The sequence below is a fragment of the Exophiala spinifera genome (genome assembly GCF_000836115.1).
Source record: "Exophiala spinifera strain CBS 89968 unplaced genomic scaffold supercont1.3, whole genome shotgun sequence".
In the NCBI taxonomy this organism is placed as follows: domain Eukaryota; kingdom Fungi; phylum Ascomycota; class Eurotiomycetes; order Chaetothyriales; family Herpotrichiellaceae; genus Exophiala; species Exophiala spinifera.
Genome location: NW_015622515.1, coordinates 2,985,524 through 3,005,587, shown reverse-complemented (window position 1 = coordinate 3,005,587; position 20,064 = coordinate 2,985,524). Strand labels below are relative to the sequence as shown.

Here is a 20,064-nt window from a genome sequence, read left to right as displayed (position 1 = left end):
AACTTCTCTTCTTGTGCCTACGGTTGCACACATCACAAGATGTCTTCCGGCGAGAACATGGACCCTGAAAAGGGCCCCGGAGAAGAGATCAAACAAGACACATACGATGGGGTCGACCGCAAACACTCTCTAGCCGACCGAAAGTCTTCGGTGGCCGGATCAGTCATCGCCGCCGGTCTTCTCGATGAGCGATACCTCACCACCAAGCGAGGTCTGAAGAGCAGACACGCCCAAATGATCGCCCTGGGTGGCACAATTGGTACTGGGTAGGTTCTTCATACTGCACCGCATACTTGGACGGCGGGGGAGAGAAGAAAATGGACCAAATAGCTAACGGAAATTCTCCAGTCTATTCGTCGGTTCTGGCGCAACGCTTCACCTAGGAGGTCCTGCCTTCATCTTGGCCTCCTACATCCTCATAACGGTCCTGGTATACTGCGTCGTGACTGCCATCACTGAAGTCGCTGCGTATCTTCCCGTCCACGGCGGCACCATGTCCTACTACGGCTACAGATATGTTTCCCGATCTATGGGTTTTGCCCTCGGCTACCTGTACTGGTACGCTCTTGGAATTCTGGTCCCCTACGAAATCACAGCGGCAGGCTTGGTCATTGACTACTGGCCCAACGACGTCAACATTGCCGTGTGGATGACCATCATGCTCGTTGTCATCATCGGCCTCAACTTCCTCCCTGTCCGATTCTACGGAGAGACAGAATTCTGGTTTGCCGGGACGAAGGTTATTCTCATGATTGGTCTATTGATGTTGAGTTTCATCTTGTTCTGGGGAGGTACGTCTTCCTGTCCCTTTCTATTCTCTCTTCTCCATGCGAGCCTTTAGGGGGGTCTGTTTATTAACGATCTTGACTTCAGGTGGCCCATCGCACGACCGCCTTGGATTCAGATACTGGAACGACCCTGGCGCAGCAAACACGTACCTCGTGAGCGGCGATACCGGCCGCTTCGTTGCCTTCTGGCAGACGGTCGTCAATTCCGTGTTTCCATTCACCTTTGCGCCCGAACTTCTAGTCGTCACCGGTGGAGAGATGGAGTCTCCACGTCGCAACCTCCCCATCGCTTCTCGACGCTACTTCTACCGTCTCGTCGTCTTCTACGTGCTGGGTGTCTTAGCCATCGGCGTCACCTGTCCCAGCAATGACCCACGCTTGACCGATGGTGGTGCCGGAGCCAAATCTTCGCCTTACGTCGTCGCCATCGCCAACGCTGGTATCGACGTCCTCCCTTCGATCGTCAACGCCGTCATCCTGATCTCCGCCTGGTCTTCCGGCAACTCCTTCCTCTACATCTCCTCCCGTGCCCTGTACAGTTTGGCCGTGCAAGGCTCCGCCCCGCGCATTTTCAAGGCCTGCAACCGCTGGGGTGTCCCCTACATGGCCGTCGGCTGCTCATCGCTTTTCTGCGGTCTCGCGTACCTCAACGTCGCTTCCAACGGTTCCACGGTCTTCTCGTGGTTTGTGAATCTTACAAATACATGGGGCATGACCTCGTGGGTCTGCTGTATGATTGTGTATTTGCGCTTCCGCAAAGCCTGCACCGTCCAAGGCATCCAGCCCATCTACCGCAACTGGATTCAGCCCTACGGCGCATGGGTCGCGATGTTCATGTTTACGCTCCTGTGCCTGATCAACGGCTTCACCGTCTTCTTCCCGTCCGAATGGTCCGCCTCGTCCTTCCTGACCGCCTACATCGGCATCCCCATCTTCTTCGTCATGTACTTTGGCCACCGCGTCATCTTCTGGCGCGACAAGTGGGCCTGGGATCCAGCGGAGATTGACATGCAGACCGGTCTCCAGGAGGTCATTGACGCAGAGAAACCCATCGTCATTCGCAAGGGCTGGAAGAAGATACTCTATATTATCGAGTAGAAGGGTGTACGTAATTTTTAGGGTTGCGATTAGGGGGTTAGTGAAGATTGGAAAATGAATATTTTTTTTCTCCCAAAATGTATATATACAGATCTATGTATACACTACACACACGCACACGCACGCTGAATTAAGGCAGAGAGAGTGGACTGCCCAGGTACTAAGTCACGACGACTGAATTCGTGTGCAACACATCTTGATTCTACTTCTTCTTCATCAAGTGCGCGTCCCAGCGGAGTACTCTTTCAAGACGGTCAGAACTACTACGGAGGACTAGGCAAGGACCACGCCGGGCTTTGCCGACGGACGGTCTGAAGCCACAGCTGCTGAGTGCGTGTACGTGCACGTGTGTGTGTGTGTGTGTGTGTGTGTGTGTGTGTTCCCGCATACGGTATATATATATATTCGCCAGCTTATTCAAGGTAAAGAGCACCGTCAACCTACACCACAACTTAAAATCGACCGATACAAAACCCAATCACCTCATCATACGAGAAGGACAAAGTGGTCATGGAGACAAAATGATATATGGTATCGACTTGAACCCGTTTACATTATTACCTTCATCATAAAATATTATATAGTCATGTCCTGCCTCATCCATAGCTTGCTTGTTTTGTCTGTTGCAGTAAAGCGTGCCCCCCCGCCCCCCCGGCTTACATGTAGCACAAATATATTTCAATCATACTGACTGAATGATCCCGAAGCCCAGGAAAAAAAAAATTCCCAAAAAGCCAAACTGCCAAAACGCTGCATAAAAGTATCTACCATGTCATACTTGTACTGTACAAACATTTCGTGAATCACCGGCTGGGGCAATACGATGATTTTCATCAAAACTCCTTCCCTCAACGAACATTAAACGCGTGCATGTCCAACCACCACCAAAAAAGCCTAGATAACAGAACTGTACAAATGTCCAATGTACTGCAGGGCGGTTGTTGGAAAAATACCAGGTGGTCAGGGCTAGAAAGAGAAGAGTGCGGTGGTGGCTTTTGCTCTGTGTCGAGAAGAAAGAGACTGGTTCTCTGTATTCTTTTGCGTCCTGAGGTGCAAAGCCCTAAGCTCTATCCTCGGCGATAACTGTAACATTGATGCTGGAGTTGTAATCCAAAATTGACTCCTGTCTTTGCGCTTTACACTTCGAGTGCCGCTTCTACCAAGTGCTGTTCGTACGCCCGAGTGTGAGATATGCTGAGCTCGCTCCCCAAGAGAACAGCTTTCCGTGCGACCGTGTCCTGGAACCCAACCCTTGCAGAGCGATCGAGAGGGCTGATTGTTGGCACACTTACGCGGAGAAGTCGTTCACCCCACCGTGTGAATAAGAGTAGTCTTGTATCATTGAATAGTGCCTAGACTTCTGCACAAAGGGTACGCCTTGGGTATAGGCGGAGTAGTACCTAGGACTGGAAGGCTTGTAGGTTGCTTTTTCGTACGGCGTATAGCCATGATCTTGTCGGTCCTGCGTCGAAAAGACCAACTCTGGGGCGTTCATATTATATTGACTCAACCCCTGCTGTTGGTTTTCCGCAGGAGATATCACAGGATAAAGAGTCTCATCGTAACCAAGGTCTTGATAGTCTTCGTAGTAATCTTGCGAATTATGAATCTTCCAAGACTGCCTTCGCAGATCATCCCCAATAGCGCGTAGCTTGTCCTGCCGTGTAGTAGCGTGAAGGGGCCATTGATCCGGGTTAATGTCCAATGGTTGCGGTGAATGCAATGGAGGTGGAGGAACCCACGCTCTATCGGAGTAGTCTTCCTCGTAGTCAATATAGGAAGGCTGTCGTACATGAGGTGGCGGCGGTGGGGGTGCTGCTGAAACGCTACTCAGAGAAGCAAGTCTCTGGTTCAGCACCATCTCGGGAGTTATTGGGGGTGCATCACTAGCAAAACTCGCTGGTCTGATGTTCCTACCCGGAATACCCCCTCTGTCATTGAACGACGATCTTCGACCTCCTAATCTCCCAAGGCGTTCTTGGACCGTACGACTTTTGGACCTCGAGAGCTCTGCTGCGGCCCTGTCATCCATTATATACCTTGGTCGCAGTGCAACAGTGGAGATACTATAAGGATTCAGGGTCTCTTTAGACACGATATTCTCATGGGCCAAGTCATATGGACTGGCTCCAAGGGACGTTGCCACTGTCCCTAGATCATGTATAATTGTCGTGTTGTCCTCATGGTGACTGAAGCCTGAGTGGCGTTGAGAAGGTGTCTTGGCTTCCTTCGAACGGCTAATCCAGGATCTTGGGCGACTGCGACTGCGTGATCGCCGAATCTCCACAGGATTTTCGGGTGCTGGCGAAGGAAACCTTATCTCTGTTTCCTGGTGGTCAATGCTTGCAAGGCTGGTCTCTTGAAGGTACGTGTTGTCAAGCTCGGGTACTATTTCTGAGCGAAGCCGAAGTGCTTCGCGTACCCCGTGTGGGACCGAAGGAATGCTTTGACCTTCAAAAGAATGGACTCGACCGATCGAGACCTTGGGAGGAGGCTGGCTCAATGTTCGTTTCTTCTGGAGCTTTTTGCGGGTTTTGACGGGCTTGGCTATGACAGCGTCGGATTCAAGCAACGCAGATACTTGGCTTGACGCAATCTCAGCAGGGCGGACATCAGATAAAGTAGTAAGCTGAGGTGCAGTCTTGCGTGACTTCAGGTTCCATGGTCTGTGACTGCGTGGGAAGGGTATCGCTTCTTGCCGTTCTACCTGTGTATTCGCTGTGTTGCTCGGTCCTGTTTGCAACGCTTCCTTGTCCGTATCAGGTTCAGAATTTCTGTCCTTTCGAAGGGAATTCAACGAACTGCTCGAGCTGTAGCCACTATCAGATTTTGCCGGAGCTGGGGGAGGCTGCAATCGCGTCCGGGGGGTCGTTGCTTCCAATTCAGCCGCAGGCTGGAAACTCTGATCGACAAACTGTCTCGTTGGAGACCAAACGGTGTCGGTATCACGGTGCTGTCTGTCTTCGTTGCTCAAGAGACCCACGATGTTGTGGTCTTGTTCGCCATCCTCCATACGCTGTGGCTTGTAAATAACAGAGCCAGTAGGGGAAGGCGACCTCGATGGCGGTACAATCTCAGAATCTTTCGGAATGAGATGGTCAGGACATGGGGATACAAATGGCGTTGAAGATGATGAGCAAGTCTGCAGCAGGCCTTCAGACTTGGTTTTCCGTAGGGAGGCATGTGAAGAGGTAGTTTTCAAATCCGAAAATGGGCTAATTGGGAGTTCAGCCATGTACTCTTGTGCCATTAATGAGGTCTGATCTGCAATTTCTGTCGAATCTGTCGGATGCACTGCGGATCTTACTGCTCGAAGAGGAGTCTGTTGCGCTTTCTGCTTGTTACTTTCCCTGCTAAAATCTCGACGTTGGGGCTTCTTTCCTAGCGTGTTGAGCCGTGGTAGATATCTGTCAGGGCCAGCGACCTTCGATTGTTCATCCTCAGCATCTCCATAATCACTTGAAACATCCCTATTAGCCTTCGGTGCTAACAGAAAGCTACGGGAGGTCTTTGACATCTCACTGAATGCTGGAGAGGCTCGCCCATTCACGACTTGCAAGGACCCATGTCGGAGCCCTCCAAGGTGTGAGTAGCTCAGATCAGCTGGCGTACCTGCTCTTCCCATCATTGCTGGAGGTTCCGGTGGTTGCCACTCGAAGAAGTCTGTTCCAATAACATTACAGTCTTCTGTCTCCTCGAGGGTCTTTTCTTCATCAATCTGTTCTTCTCGCAGTACTCTGGAGGCCTTCCTCGTAGCCGTACCGGGGGTGAAGGAGGCTCGTCGCGTTGGGGGAATGGACGGTGCGTCGACAATCCGATCGAGAGGAGAGGCTGGAGTCGACGCAGAGGTAGCCTCGTCATGTAGTGAGTTGAGCCTTCCACTACTTGTGGAGCTTCTGAAACTGTTCGACCGGTGTGTGGATAGTCGACGCAAAATCAGCGACTTCCTCTTCCTGGGCTTTACAGGCGACAACGGCTGCTCTTCCTGCTGCAGGCTGCGTGGCTCTTCAACAGAGGCTTCTTCCGCCTCCTTCACCATATACGCAATACTCCATGATGACTCGGTTTTTGAATGCTTGCTCTGGGAATCCGACGAGGAGCCGAAGACATCCGATCGAATCTGTTGGCGAAGAGCAGCATCGCTCGGGTTGCTCGACAATGGGCCACCTATTCGGCGATCTCCAGTACTGGCATTTCTTGGCTTTGGAACAGGTTCCGGAAGACTGGTGGTTGAGACACTTGTACCAGGCTTCTTGGTTAAGGGCTTAGACAGTCGGTTCCTTCGGCGGGCTTCAGGTGCCTCGCGGACGATTTCGATTGCTTTGTCCGGTCTCTGTTGGGCGAACCGCATCCTGAACTGCTCAAAGACTCACTCCTGTGGCGGAATGAGGAGAGCAAAGGGCCGTGACAATGGGATGGGTTCGTTAGACTAATAGAAAGCTGCCAAAGACCCGTACAGCCATTGCATTACTCGCATCCGATCTCCGATCAGTGACATATGCGAGCAAAATGCAGCAGGGTCGTGCTCGCGATCTGGTATGCAGGATGTCACCTGGAGGCAATGAAGGCCCCAGCTTCGTGACTATCAGTCCTATCGTTGTAACATTTACGTGAAACTTGCAACCGGCCAATGCTTCCGGGGTGACAGGCCGTCGAAGAGCAGGAAACGAACGTTGAAGAGCAAGTGACGGTCGGCCGTGTCGAGAGCAAATGGCTGGTAGACACTCGTATGGGCGAAAGCTGCGGGAACGAACGACTTCAATGACGGTGAGAGGGACCGAGGAGGAGGGCAGGCCGTCAGTGTGGTGAAGGTTTCAAGACATCAGGAATGAGGTGATGGGGGGTGCATGGGTGCAGCAGAAGGACCCTTCGCCTGTGGAAATTGCCCGTCTATTGGCTCCGGCCCTGAAGGATAAACAATTTGCGGGCCGGGCAACGGGCGCAGTTCAAGGCTTCCCACCGCCATCTCCAGGCTCTCTCCAGCGCAAAAACCAAGTTTATTCCAAAGCTAATGCACCCTTCAGCCACCGCTAATGTCGCATCATGGACAAGCGACTGGTACGGAGTATTCCCCTGCTCAACGCCACATGTCCGGCTTGCGGAGGAGGGTGACTGCCCGAGCCTTTGGCGAATCTAGTCACCCCGTGGGCACTGAGGCAATTACTGCTGAGACGACGTGAATGAAATTGCTGGTTTTGGGGGTTGCCCGTCAGCTCCCGGGGTCGATCGAGCTGAGAGAAAACCTCGAGCACGATGGTCTGGAAATCCTGTCTCTGCTTGGGCCAGATGCTTGAGGTTGGGGAAAAAGTGGCTGGAGGAAGTGTCAGTGTCACACAAACCACATGATATCCGGAAATGCGAGCTGCGACATTTTGCCATCCCAGCCGAACGCTCGGACACGGTACGAGTACTTGCACGGCAGGAAGACTTGCAGTTTTGCATACGTAGACATCCATCGTTACGAGTACGAGTCCTCCTCCTCGGCGGCCGGGCGGACTTGGTGATTCACGATGAACGACTTCTGGAGAACCTGCACGTCCCGCACCTCCATTACGTATGCCATCTACTCGTGCGCGGTGTACCCATGTCGATCTTTAGCGGCAATCCGGCTACCAGCCTCCGAGTGGCTGAAAAGAGACTCTGGTGCAAGAAAGATTGCAAACAAACAAGCCTACAAACGCACAGTATAACGACCAAAAGCAGTTCAAGACGGCAATGGAAAATCATTATTAGAAGAGAAATAACACTAGAAGATCTTGATCACAAGCATCCATCATTCGTGTCATCTATTCAGTATCTTGATTAGCCTGGTGGAGCGAGGGAGCTGAGATCCTCGATCCTAGTTACAACCCCATATTTAGTGTACATCCGAGCTATGCTGGTGCTAATGTAGCCCTTACACGCCTGTGCAAAAACACGGAACAATAAATCCTACAACCCGTCTCCAACGCCAAGTTATGCTAGTCGTCATGCCGTGAAGTTGTGTGGCAAGTAGTCAGGTTATGTTGCCTTGGTGCCAGCATGCCCTTCCTTATTCGATGTTAATGCGTCTGCTCTCCGGAGCCGGTGCCTTAGGGACGACAATGGTGAGAATGCCGTTCTTAAGCGAAGCCCGGACTGCCTCCTGGTTGACACGAGCTGGGAAGCTGAAGCTGCGAGTGAACTCGCCGACAGAACGCTCAGAGATCCAGTACTGCTGTTTTGGTTGTTCTTGTTCAGCGGGTGCTGGCGTCGGCGCTACGACTTCGTTGCTCTCCTTTGTGGTTGTCGGGGCGGTAGATGAGTTGGCTGGTTCTTCATCTTCGACGGTGGGTTGATGCGACTTGACGCTGCTGGTTTCCGACGCAGGAGCCTCCTCCAGTGCTGCATTCTTTTCACCTTCAATGCTGGCTGAAGTCGGGCGACCGGATTTAACGTGACGCTCGGTGCGGCCCTTGATGGTCAAGGTATGCTCATCGACGAATTCGATGTTGAGATCCTTCTGGTCGATGCCAGGAAGCTCACCCTCGAGTGTATACGCGTCGTCGGTCTCTTTCACATCAAAGCGAGGATTGAATTGCTTTCGCGACTGTCGGCTGGCTCTTTGGATTTCGTTCAAAGTGTCGTCGAAGAGGCTGAAGAGAGGGGCAAACTCCTGTCGAGTGACTGGGCTGCATCGCACTGGGGCGTAAGATATTCTGGGAAAGAAGAACGACATGTTTCTGGTGTTAAATGGGGTTGATCTGTGGATGTTTCTGGCGGCTTGAGATCTGATGGTTCTCGAAGAATGCATAAGACTTGATGTTGACTGTGATCTGATGCTGACATGCCCGAGCCGATCAAGCATTTATACCCCCGCGTTGTCCACCATAGAAAGCCCTGGGAGGTTCAAGGTTGCTGAGCAAGCATAAACCAGCTGTTGCTGGATGCTTCTCAACCACGCAAGCAACATCGGCCTAGTTCTGGTGCCTTGTGGAAGTGGCGAAATGTTTCTCCGAGGTTCTATGATCACGTGACGTAACATGGTATAGCCAGAACACTACCGCTTATTTGTGTCCAAAGTCATACAGTAAAGCGGTAATCGTGAGGACGCAGGTGTGTCAGCTACTGTAGCTTGGAGGGACCGTGTCCTTGAAATGATAGCAATATCATTGGATAGGTCGATCAGTGGATGTCTTTGACGCCAGGGGAAGAGTATAGTTCGAGCTTTCGCGAGCCCATGCGCAGGAGAGCTTCGATTGCGGCGAAGTCTTTCTTGTCAACCTTCTGGTGCTTGCGAAATTCGCGTCTGTCGGGCACGTCAGACATCGATCGAGACGCGCAGCGTCTGTTCAAGCTTACCTGGCTGCATCCCGAAAGTGTGTCTTGCTTGACTTTAGGCCGATTAGTCTGTGGCTAAAGGCGACAGAGTTGGCACGAACCTCAGGTTTCTTCCCAGCAGCTCGTAAACACTGTCTGTATAACTTCATCACTTCTCTTTGTAGGCCTGAATAGCGCATATCCGTAGAGATGAGCGGCAAGACACCCTCGTCTTTCAATGTCGAGCTTGGTACAGAGTAATGGAGAGTGTATGGTTGTCCGAATAATATGATTTATGGGCAATGACTTCCAATGTTTCAAAAGTTTCAAATGACCAGAACTTCAAGTTCGTTACCCCGACTGCAGTACATGCCTTCAACATGGATCCCGACAATGTCCTTGATCTACCTACCTTCATTTTCACTTGGTTGTTGTCAATAGTTCGAACGGTATTGAGCAGCATTGAATCGGCTCTTCTATGGACTGTCATGAACTCGTAGACATCAAACGTTGTGTATGTGTACATGCATGTATGGTGACTACCTATCTATATACGGACAGCTAAGCAAGTCAAGGATGATATGGGGCTGAAGGGGCTTCCCTAGCACCCGATTTACTCTTACCTTAGGGGGGGAGGGGCCCGGGATCACCGAACCACCTGAGCCCGGAACAGCCGGAGGACACCCCTGGTAATGCCCCTATGCCTGGTGAGCCCAAGTAAGCCACATGTACGAGATTCCAGAGGCCATCCATTATCCATAGTACCACGGCCAATGCGATGCCCCGTGTCCACCTACCTACCGTCTCCTAACTAGCGAGTTCCGTACTTCTACGCAAGAAGACTGTGTACCACAAGCGTCAGCCAAGCGGACCTACAAACACCACTTTTTTGGGCCGCGTCCATGCTGTCCTTAACAATGAGCTGCAACACAGCACTGCCAATAACGACTCAGGTCAGATTGCAGGGCAGGCCTGCGTGAAGTTCACGCTTGCCAGGTGCCAGATGGACCTGTACGTGGACTTCCTTTCAATCAAAGTAGCATATTTACTCACTTCGCAGCGGTCATGGCGGCTTGCGACAGCAGGCCTTCCACAAGCTCGCGATCCTTACTGCTCAGCGTTCTTCTCACAGAGAAGCAGACTTCCGTCGCTTGACGTCTTCAATCCTTCCTGCGAAATCCCAGCCAAACGGTGTCCTTGACGGGGTGCTTCGAGCACTCACTCCCACCCCGCGAACATCAATCACACCTCGAGAACTGGATGTCCTCCTCGCCTTGTGTGCCAGTGCTCACGATATCCACGATGCTTCTCATGCTGAACATCTCGTTAAAACGCTAACCACTTATCTCCCTGAAGCGCATGCACAACTCTTCACTCCCTCGCCATTCCTCCACGAGATTAAGCCTGCGCCATGGACAGCCCTTACTTTCCAGCTTACCCAAGCCCTTCTTGTACTTGGCATACGCTTTCCCACTCTCAAGCAGAGCGTGGCAGAGTGTCTCAAAGCTTATCTCTCCAACTGGTCTCAGTCTGCTGCAGCACTGGAATCTTTGGGCGCAGAAGAACTGGACGAAGACAATGACGGAGAGGCGCAGGAGGTGACTGCAATGACGGTGTCCTTGGCCGGCTTTCTTGACGCGGCCGCTCTGCACGAGAACTTTTGGTCGTCCTACGAGAGGGTAGAACTCATTCGTAACTTGAATGGATCTTTGTCGGAGAAATTTCTCATAACAGTTGAAACGGCCTCCTCCGCGATACGGACGTCTACGTCCATTCACATGGCTTCGAGAGATTGGAAGAAGTATTTGAAGAGATTCGCTGCTCAGGGTCTACCTGTGGGGGCTATGATGTTGCAGAAAGGGTTTATGAAACTTGTGTTGGCTTGCACGTCCAGAATGCTCTGTGACGAGCATACCGTTGAATGTGGCAATATTCTCGATCAGTACATTGCTGGAACCCATCTTGGCCGCTCTAGAGACGAGGATATCACCGAGGACATGATCGAGTATCTGGTCAACATAATTTCTGACCAAATCCGTGTACTCGAAGACGGCTCCGATTACTTGCAGCTGAGCTCCGCTTGGCAACAGCGTCTTGCATTCACTGCCAAAGCCTATGCATTAGAGGCTTTTCTCCATTGCATGATTCTGGACGAGGACCTTGCGGAACCCGACGATCTCTTCACTTGGCTAGAGGACTCCATCAGCAACCAGGCACAGATGGCCGATATCAACTTGGCCGACGTAGCTCTGAAGAGCCTGGCTGTCGTGGCAAAGCATATGCCTGAGGAGGCCTCGAACTTTGCACGTGTTCTGCTCCGCTTCATAGTCCGTGGAACGTCCACCCCTGAGGCTGTCGCCATTGCAGCTCAGAGTCTGTCACACATACTGAAGATGTTATCGCAAGATGCTGTGATCACCACAGTTTACTCACTGGGCAATGTTCTAAGTTCACAGAATGGAGCGGAAAAGACACATCATCCTTGGATGGGCGGAGAGATCAATGGTCATAACGGATCTCTTTCATCCTCGTCTAAGCTGCGAACCGGAAGTGTCATCTCACTTTCGTTGAGCGGCGACGAGGAGACTTCGCTAGTGTGCGGAAACGTTGCCCACGCTATTGTGGTCATAGCAAGGGAGTGCAAGGATCCTCGGATCACAGCACTTGTGCAGACAATGATGGTACAAAAAGTTGGAAGAATCAGCTTGCCGGTTGATTCTCGCATCATAGAGGAATCTGCAAGACTCGCGATTGAGGGCAAAGAGAATGAGTTCAAAACCCTCCTTAGGCTCTACTCAAGACTTCATAGCGAAGCTCTACGCCAGGACAACACTCTCATCTTCGAGGCGGTACGGAATGCCGAGGAGTACCTAGCCTACAATATCGAAAGCCGATCGTCACTATTCAAGATATTCGCGACGCATCTGCTCGAGCGGATCCTGAGCAAGGGCGATGTCGTAGAAGGCGAGTTTAAACAGTCCGCAGAGGTCGAGCAAGCAGCCAAAGAGATAGCACCTCTCCTGAAACCACTCTCGATTATTGCCGCGCGACGAGCCGTATCCATTCAAGGAGGCACCTTCGTTGAAGATCCTGATATTTTAGCTATGTCTCGTGAAGTTTGGTACAATATTGCGGTCCATGGCATCACGCTGCAATCCCGCATTGGTCAGCAGTATTACCACGAACTTCGCCTGTTGGCTATGAATTCCCGGCCTTTGGTTGATGATGACCGCGCCGAACTGTTAGAGTCGGATGTCGAGCTGAACACGGTACTTCGGCGAGGGATGAGCCAACAACACACGGCAGAACAAAAGAAGAATCTCGTTGCTGCCATCCCAGATAGAGATTCTGAAGTTCGACAACTGAGCTATCAGAAAGTTGTGTTCCTCAATGCTGTTTTTCTGGTGGAAAGCCTCCGAGCTACCACTGGTAGCTGCGCCGAGATTCTTGACTACTTCACCGACCCGACAACCCAAACCAGCCACATGGGTCTGTGCCTCACCTCAATCGCCAACCAGGTAGTCAAGAGATATACTTCAAAGGTCGTTATTGGGGGTGAGATGGAATTCACCGCGCCTTATGTCTCTCGACAACTAGCCAAAATTTTGAGTGGCTGTTGTCACCGGAGTGGCAAGATGCAAGAAGTTGCCAGGACAGCCACGAATCACGTTCTCACCTTTGCTCCCTCGGCACTCTGCCAGAAGGCCGCGTTGTTCGCATTGCTGGAACTCTTGTCCCTCATGTGGTCAAGTTGTCTAGATGCGGATCTCGACGAATATGAATGGAGACCATTCCTCACATCCACCAGGGGCAAAATTACGATTGAGTTGTCAGACGATTATGCCTTCAGGAAACGCACACTGAATAGCTTTTACAACGATTCAAAGAAATGGGTCACGACCGTCATGGCAGTGGCACCACTGGATGTTAAAGGCCTCCTTCAGACCTACCTTTCCGAATTCGATGACACCGGCGGATATGGCCACGTCAGCCTGGGGAGATCTTTTGCGCTGGAAATGGGCTCCATGATACCTCCTCACGATCACAGACTCAATGCAACTGACCGGAAAGGCGATTCCGTTCATATCAACATGGCTTCCGACTTCATGGCACAGTATACTGCGCGTCAGGAGTATCGATTCACAGGGATACCTGACTATCAACTAGGAAATGTCCACATCGATAACATCACTGGGAGAAGAGCGTCAGTAGGACGTCAAGCCGTGGATAATACCCGTATGTTGAAGGACGTGCTACTGGACCTGCACAAACGCACAGAACAAAAGACACATGTGCAGACCTCCGAGGTGAAGGATGTTCTCCGCCGCGCTGCGGCACTCCTGTGCCAGAGCAAAAAGTCTCAAACAGCGATAGTCCACCACCTCGTCCATATACCTTTCCAAATCTTCACGAAAGAATCCATTAAGCTGGGAATATCGCTTTGGTTAGGTGTCATTCACGAGAATCCTAGAATGGAGCCTAGGATATTGATGGAGGTTGTCCAGGCTTGGGAGAAGACCATCGACCGCAAGGAAGGCATCTTCAATCCCAAGTTCCAACATCACGACCCTTTCTACGTCAAGCTAGAATTCGCACCCACTGACAAGGCCGCAATCCAAAGGCAAGCTCAGAGCGCTCACAATACTATTTCACCACACTTCCGATTGCTACAATTCTTTCAAAGCCATTTCAATTCGATCAGACTTGGAAGTACCAATACGCAACGCAATTTCGTTCGCATGGTTGAGCGGACTTTGTTGGGCTTCATTCAGATCAAGTGGCATCCCCTTCTACGTGAGATGCACTTCTCCCTCACATACTTCGCGTTGCGGGTGCTTCAGACGAGTACTTGTATCAGTAAGCTGTACATGTGGAAGCTGAGGGATTTGATTCTCTCTGTTGGCCTTCGGTGGTTCTCTCACCCACTGTCATGGTCTTTTGGGGGCAACCGCTTGCAACTCAAGGCTGAAGTTCAAATCATGCAGGATGTGCTTGTATCCCTACAGAGTGCTAAACAGCCAGTCCTAGCAACTGCCGCATCCCGGAAAGACCCCCAACAGAAACAGGACCTGCTGGAAGCTCTCCTCCAAAATGAGATTACTCGTCTCAACGTTTGGCTTGCGCCTCTGGCTCATGCAAGTCACCAAACCCATTCAGAGGCTCAGATTGCAGGGTACTCACGAACTGCGTGGCTTGAAAATCCAAGCCTGGCGGTACAGCTTGTGGCCAGGTTTCAGAGTGAACAGCTCCGCCGTGATGTACGGTTTATGCTTCTTAATTTCACCGACAAAGCTTTGGACGAACCGGATGCGATTGACCTCCTGATCGGAGACAAACTGCCGTCAGACGTCTCAGGTCAATTGAAATATCTGCTTTATTGGGCGCCAGTAAACCCGGTGCAAGCCGTGACTTACTTCTTGCCCGCATTCGGAAACCATCCTTTCGTGCTCCAGTATGCTATGAATGCTCTCGAGAGCCATGCTATCGATGTCACATTCTTCTACGTCCCTCAAATTGTCCAGAGCTTGCGCTACGATTCCCTCGGTTACGTTGAGCGGTACATTATTGAAACTGGAAAGTTTTCACAGCTTTTTGCTCATCAAATCATCTGGAACATGAAAGCTAACGCGTACAAAGACGACGATTCTCAAGAGCCAGATCCCGTCAAACCAACGCTTGACAAGGTCATGGACAGTTTGGTCTCTAGCTTTTCTGGGGCAGATAGAGAATTTTATGAGCGAGAGTTTGCTTTCTTCGGCGAAATTACCGATATTTCGGGCAAACTCAAGCCTTTCATCAAGAAGAGCAAGCCTGAGAAGAAAGCCAAGATTGAAGAAGAGTTGCGTAAGATCAAAGTCGAAGTGGGCGTGTACCTTCCCAGCAATCCTGATGGTGTCGTTGTTGGAATCGACCGCAAGTCGGGAAAACCATTACAATCTCACGCCAAAGCGCCTTATATGGCAACGTTCAGGATTCGCAAGACCAGGGAAATCCCCGAGGCTGACCAAAAGTCAAATGCCGAGACAGCCTTCAAGGCCGTTCATCTTCCACGCAGAGGCCACAGCCGGCAGAACACAAATGAGATCTCCGATCTTGGACTTGACGACAATCCACGAACGTACGAAGTCTGGCAGAGTGCTATCTTCAAAGTTGGCGATGACTGCCGACAGGACATCCTTGCTCTGCAAATGATTGCAGCTTTCCGCGGCATTTTCAATGCTGTAGGCTTGGACGTGTACGTATTTCCATACCGAGTTACGGCGACAGCGCCTGGCTGCGGAGTGATTGACGTCCTTCCAAACTCAATCAGTCGTGACATGCTGGGGAGGGAGGCGGTCAACGGGCTCCACGATTATTTCATCACAAAGTACGGTGGCGAGCATTCGATACGATACCAGGAGGCAAGACACGAATTTGTGAAAAGTATGGCCGCATACTCGGTCATCAGTTACCTTCTCCAGTTCAAGGATCGTCACAACGGGAACATTATGATCGACGACAAGGGCCATATCCTCCACATCGACTTTGGATTCTGTTTCGACATTGCACCGGGAGGGGTCAAGTTCGAACGTGCTCCGTTCAAGCTGACTCCCGAAATGATCGCGGTGATGGGAGGAGATGATCCCAACACATCCCAACCGTACAGATGGTTCGAAGAGCTTACGATCAAGGCATTCCTGTGTAGCCGGCAGTACTGCGACAAGCTGAGCCACCTCGTCGGCTTGATGTTGGATAGCGGTTTACCTTGCTTCAAGCCCGAGACGATGCGCAACTTCAGGAACAGGTTCGTCCTTGACAAGACGGACAGAGAGGCCAGCGAGTTCATGCTCGCGTGTATCAAGAAAAGCGCAGGCAACGTGTCCACCAAGGTGTATGACGAGTTCCAGCTTCTCACCAACGGGATTCCGTACTAGGGAAATTTGAAAGGGGCTAGGGTGTTGGGTGGAATCAGCGACAGAAGTACATACATAGCAGCCTGTAGAGTGTGTGAGGGCAAGTTTTTTGGTCCATTTAGTCTAATGTGTACAACACAATATCCTTAAGCAAGCCATACTAAAGGGCCAGCGTGACTGAATCAAGAGCCTCCATATGGCGTGACAACTTTTATTTTGTTGCGTGTGACGCCTGCCCCTTGTCTCCCAAGTACAAAAGTTTTTCGAGTGGTTTGCTGCCCAACCCCTCGAGATAATGGTGTGGAACCAACCAGCACGGTAGAATTCTCCCCCGAAGACCAGTTTCGCAGTGGGTTTTGGGTTGGCATCAAATTACCTCGATACCAGGCCGACTTTCGCCAGCAGGCCTAGAATGAAGTTCCACAGCTGAGGAAGCAGTTTTAACTGTTCGATGATCAATGGCGCGATGACGACGAAAACGAGAAGGACTGTTTTTGTATTTTGCGTTTGGCGTCATGGTCAGCCAGAGCGCACAAATGTCGAGAAAAAAGGGGGACGAAGAGGAAGAGGAAAGCAGTGAATTAGAATTTCGTAATTGCAGAACATACCCACGGCGGCGACGCCGACAGGCGACCTTTTGACTTCCTTCTTCTTGTAGCTGGTTTCGGGCTTGCCCATGCGCTTCTCGACGGTTTTGGCGTGCTTCTCATTCGCACGGCGTTGGGTCGGTGTTTGGGCCTGGTGACCCCGGGGAGGAGGGGGTTAATCAACATCTCTCTCGCTTTTGGCTTCTCAAGACCGACACGACGGGGATGAGTGGGTGAGTGAGTGAGTGAGTGAGTGAGTGTGTTACTGGGTGGTCATGTTCCCAACGTACCATTGTCAGTGTTGGTTAAGAGGGGTGATGTTGTTGTTGGATTATTTTTGACGTTGCGAAGAGAAAACACGCGAGACCAGCTGGTTTACAAAACGAGTTGTGCGAATGATTTCTTTTCGTCTGTAGATAGAAGTTTTGCTACACTCTCGTGTCGTTCGAGGTTTGAGAATATGAGGGCGAGCCTTTTTTTTGCTTTTTTGTTGGTGACGCTCGAGATCTGACGCTGATGCTGAGGCCCAGGAAAGCGGTGTCCAGGAGGAAAGTTGTGAAAACGGTAGGCAAGGAGGTAAGGAAGGTAGGTAGGTTGTCGGGTAACGTTCGAGAGAAGAAGACAAAAACAAAAGGACAGATATGTACGCGAGCCTCGAAGAAAGCGAAAAAAGGGTGACAGAGATGTTGACAGATGTTGTTGAAATTGTTCGCGGCACGACTGACGGAGGCCCCTTTCCTGACTGAGGACTTTGTAGCTGACACTATCGTGTGGTAGGTAAGTAAGGCAGACGAGACACACTCAACTCGGAGAGGCGACGTCGCCAAAACACGGGATTACGTGCTGATTAGATTAGATCCGACCTTTTCAACTCAGGGTCCTCCGCACATAACAACAAGCTTGACACGCACCATGCCCGCCCGCGTCCACCGGGACTTTTGTTGTCGGCGTCCTCGACCGGACCGGCGCCAGGCACTTCACCCAGAGTCGTTTCAACGACATTTTTCCCCTTCTTCTGGGCAACTGTAATATCCACCATGCTATACTTGCTCTCTCCAGGTGCTTGCTCCCCAGTGATGCTTTCAAAAGACTCACATTGCCGAAAGCTATCGTTGTCATCGAAAAATCAATGTTCTGTATCCTGTCTAATTGTCCAGACAGGGCTTGTCAACACATTACGTTACGTTACTTGCTTTAGTCAGGGGCACACTGTACCTACGCACTGTGCCGTCTATATGGTATTCTCAAAATTAATCTTCAATCGTGATTCCGATGCGCATCATCCCTTCGTATCTCGCCAGCTCAACCGTCGACTACAACGCCAACCTAGAAGTGCGGTGGGTCGACTCCTTGGTTGCCACTCAACCTCCCCCGACACCTGCCACTGCGCTCCCGAGGGCGTTATAATATTGTCGGAAAAGGTAGCAGTTCTTATCAATCACACCCGCGTCGATGGGTTTGTTCAGGACACCGCCAACTCCCAGATCAGCCACCCGGGGAACGCCTTCCCAGCCAGGACCGGCCGGAGGATTGCGTGCAAAAGTCGCCCACGCACTCTGCATGTACCGGCTGAGCGCCTTTTCGTCATCGGTCGCGTTGACCCGTGGATATGTCCCCCAGACGAGCGAGATTTCCGAGGAGTGGTATGCCCCCGACCCAGGGAAGAACTGAGTGTTTGCGAACGTGGCGTTGAAGTAGTAGCGCCACGTTGGGAAACCGGCAGCGCGGGAGTCATTGGCCAAGTTGCCCGCCGGACAGGTAAAGGCGAAGTCGGTGGTGATCGCGGCGAGTTGCTGTGCAGGTGGAAGAGGGTACGCCGCCAGAATCGCCTGGATCAGAGCGGTCTGGTTGCCCAGCACTGAGGCGAGATATGCAGTGGCGTTGCTCTGGCCGACGGTAAAGATCGTGCCTTCGTTGGCATTGGTTCCCGTCATGATCGGAACAGGCGCGATGCTCTTGTTCACCCTTGCTTCCTCGGGATAGCGGAGTAAGGTGACGTTGTCCGAGACAGGGCGGAATGGCAGAGCCATGTGCTCGATCGTGGACTTGATGACAGTGGCATTTGCATCTCGGAGACAGGTCAGATTCGAGTGGGGATGGGTCTGGGTGCAATTCAAGGCAGCAGCAAGTGCCAGCCACGACGTTGGCGCATTGGTTGGGTTGATGTAGAACGATGTTTGCCCAGATTCCATGATTGCTGCTCGAAAAGGAGGGTTCTTTGGTAGGCTCGTCACGAGCGCGTCCACGCTACAATGAGAGATACGGTCAGCGAGATGGACATGCAAATATTGTCTTGATAGCGCATACCTCGCCGCACCAGCACTCTCTCCAAAAATTGTCACCTTCTTAGGATTGCCACCAAACGCCGCAATGTTTCTTTGGATCCAGTCGAGGGCAAGACCTGGAAAGTCATTGAGTGTGAGCTGGAGATCGACAAAGGACTGTGTACTCTGGGCAGTTAGACTTACGCTGGTCCCAGAATCCCAGATTGCGCCGGGCTAAGGGCAGCTCGGGAGAGTTGGGAAAGCCAAACACTTGAAGCAACTAAGTCAGCTCCTGCTTGTACAGCAACCGACACACTCACCGTTTGTCCGATAATTGAGCGTCACGATAATGACATCCTGGTTCGCGGCGAATGATGTTCCATCGTAGTACGAAGCTGAGTTTGACCCGAATTGTAGGCTACCTCCCTGAGATAGAGTCAGCTGCATTCATCGCGTACAATGTTCAAACCTAGAACACGTACATATATCCATGCCATAACGGTCTTGTTTTTCCCTGGGGTCGCAGGGACATAGACATTTAGGTTGAGACAATCTTCGCTCTCGCCTGCTGGCGGAGGCGGAGTGTTGAACCATGACATTGTCAGATTGCGCGCCGCTTCGGGATAATTGAACTGTTGGATGCATGCTGGACCATACTTCGTAGCGTTGTAGGGTGATTTCCATGGCGTTGGCTTTACGGCGGGTGCAAATCGCGTTGGAGATGCCCCGAACGGGATTCCTAGGAACTTGTCGACCGTGACGGTGGCCCCAGCAAGAAGGGTCGTTGTGCCAACTACCGCTCCGGAATCTATCGTGACTGTTGGAGCGGCGAAGCTGGCTACACTGGCTGGCACCGCATCGACTACGATGCAGAAGGCGACAGCTGCCACCAAGAGGTGCAGCAACGCACACATCGTGTTGAAAAGGCAGCAAACAAAACGAACGACGGGCTGGCGACTGGCGACAATCGCGGGGTCGCTTTTTGGACATGGTCTTTTTTTGTAGCTTCACCTCTCTGTCCACTCTCTTCTCACTCCCCGGGGACAAATGCCCGTCCCGCACAGTGCGTCATGCTGGTGGTCCTCGGCTCTGCAGGAAAAGCAATAGCTCAAGCGATCAAATGGCCGATCAGCCTCGATGCGGAGAAGGTGTTGAG

At 51.6% G+C, this 20,064-nt stretch overlaps 7 protein-coding genes across 7 annotated transcripts; 2 read left to right on the top strand and 5 right to left on the bottom strand.

Annotated features, from left to right (window-relative positions):
* Positions 1-39: 39 nt before the first annotated feature.
* On the top strand, positions 40-1,886 carry PV08_04832 (uncharacterized protein; the record flags this gene model as incomplete). Its single annotated transcript, XM_016379176.1, has 3 exons — positions 40-266; positions 349-791; positions 874-1,886. 3 exons carry the CDS (start codon positions 40-42, stop codon positions 1,884-1,886), a joined length of 1,683 nt encoding a protein of 560 aa, XP_016237853.1.
* Positions 1,887-3,174: 1,288 nt separating this feature from the next.
* Positions 3,175-6,237, bottom strand: PV08_04831 (uncharacterized protein; the record flags this gene model as incomplete). The annotated part of the gene is made up of 1 exon (XM_016379175.1): positions 3,175-6,237. One exon carries the CDS (start codon positions 6,235-6,237, stop codon positions 3,175-3,177), a length of 3,063 nt encoding a protein of 1,020 aa, XP_016237852.1.
* Positions 6,238-7,917: 1,680 nt separating this feature from the next.
* On the bottom strand, positions 7,918-8,583 carry PV08_04830 (uncharacterized protein; the record flags this gene model as incomplete). Its single annotated transcript, XM_016379174.1, has 1 exon — positions 7,918-8,583. The coding sequence occupies one exon, from the start codon at positions 8,581-8,583 to the stop codon at positions 7,918-7,920; it is 666 nt and encodes a 221-aa protein (XP_016237851.1).
* A 446-nt stretch (positions 8,584-9,029) lies between these two features.
* PV08_04829 (uncharacterized protein) lies at positions 9,030-9,364 on the bottom strand (the record flags this gene model as incomplete). The annotated part of the gene is made up of 2 exons (XM_016379173.1): positions 9,030-9,153; positions 9,207-9,364. The coding sequence occupies 2 exons, from the start codon at positions 9,362-9,364 to the stop codon at positions 9,030-9,032; spliced, it is 282 nt and encodes a 93-aa protein (XP_016237850.1).
* An 803-nt stretch (positions 9,365-10,167) lies between these two features.
* On the top strand, positions 10,168-16,078 carry PV08_04828 (uncharacterized protein; the record flags this gene model as incomplete). Its single annotated transcript, XM_016379172.1, has 2 exons — positions 10,168-10,175; positions 10,225-16,078. The coding sequence occupies 2 exons, from the start codon at positions 10,168-10,170 to the stop codon at positions 16,076-16,078; spliced, it is 5,862 nt and encodes a 1,953-aa protein (XP_016237849.1).
* A 351-nt stretch (positions 16,079-16,429) lies between these two features.
* On the bottom strand, positions 16,430-16,735 carry PV08_04827 (uncharacterized protein; the record flags this gene model as incomplete). Its single annotated transcript, XM_016379171.1, has 2 exons — positions 16,430-16,545; positions 16,666-16,735. The coding sequence occupies 2 exons, from the start codon at positions 16,733-16,735 to the stop codon at positions 16,430-16,432; spliced, it is 186 nt and encodes a 61-aa protein (XP_016237848.1).
* Positions 16,736-18,005: 1,270 nt separating this feature from the next.
* PV08_04826 (uncharacterized protein) lies at positions 18,006-19,822 on the bottom strand (the record flags this gene model as incomplete). The annotated part of the gene is made up of 5 exons (XM_016379170.1): positions 18,006-18,891; positions 18,952-19,045; positions 19,113-19,178; positions 19,229-19,334; positions 19,391-19,822. 5 exons carry the CDS (start codon positions 19,820-19,822, stop codon positions 18,006-18,008), a joined length of 1,584 nt encoding a protein of 527 aa, XP_016237847.1.
* Between the last annotated feature and the right edge of the window lie 242 nt (positions 19,823-20,064).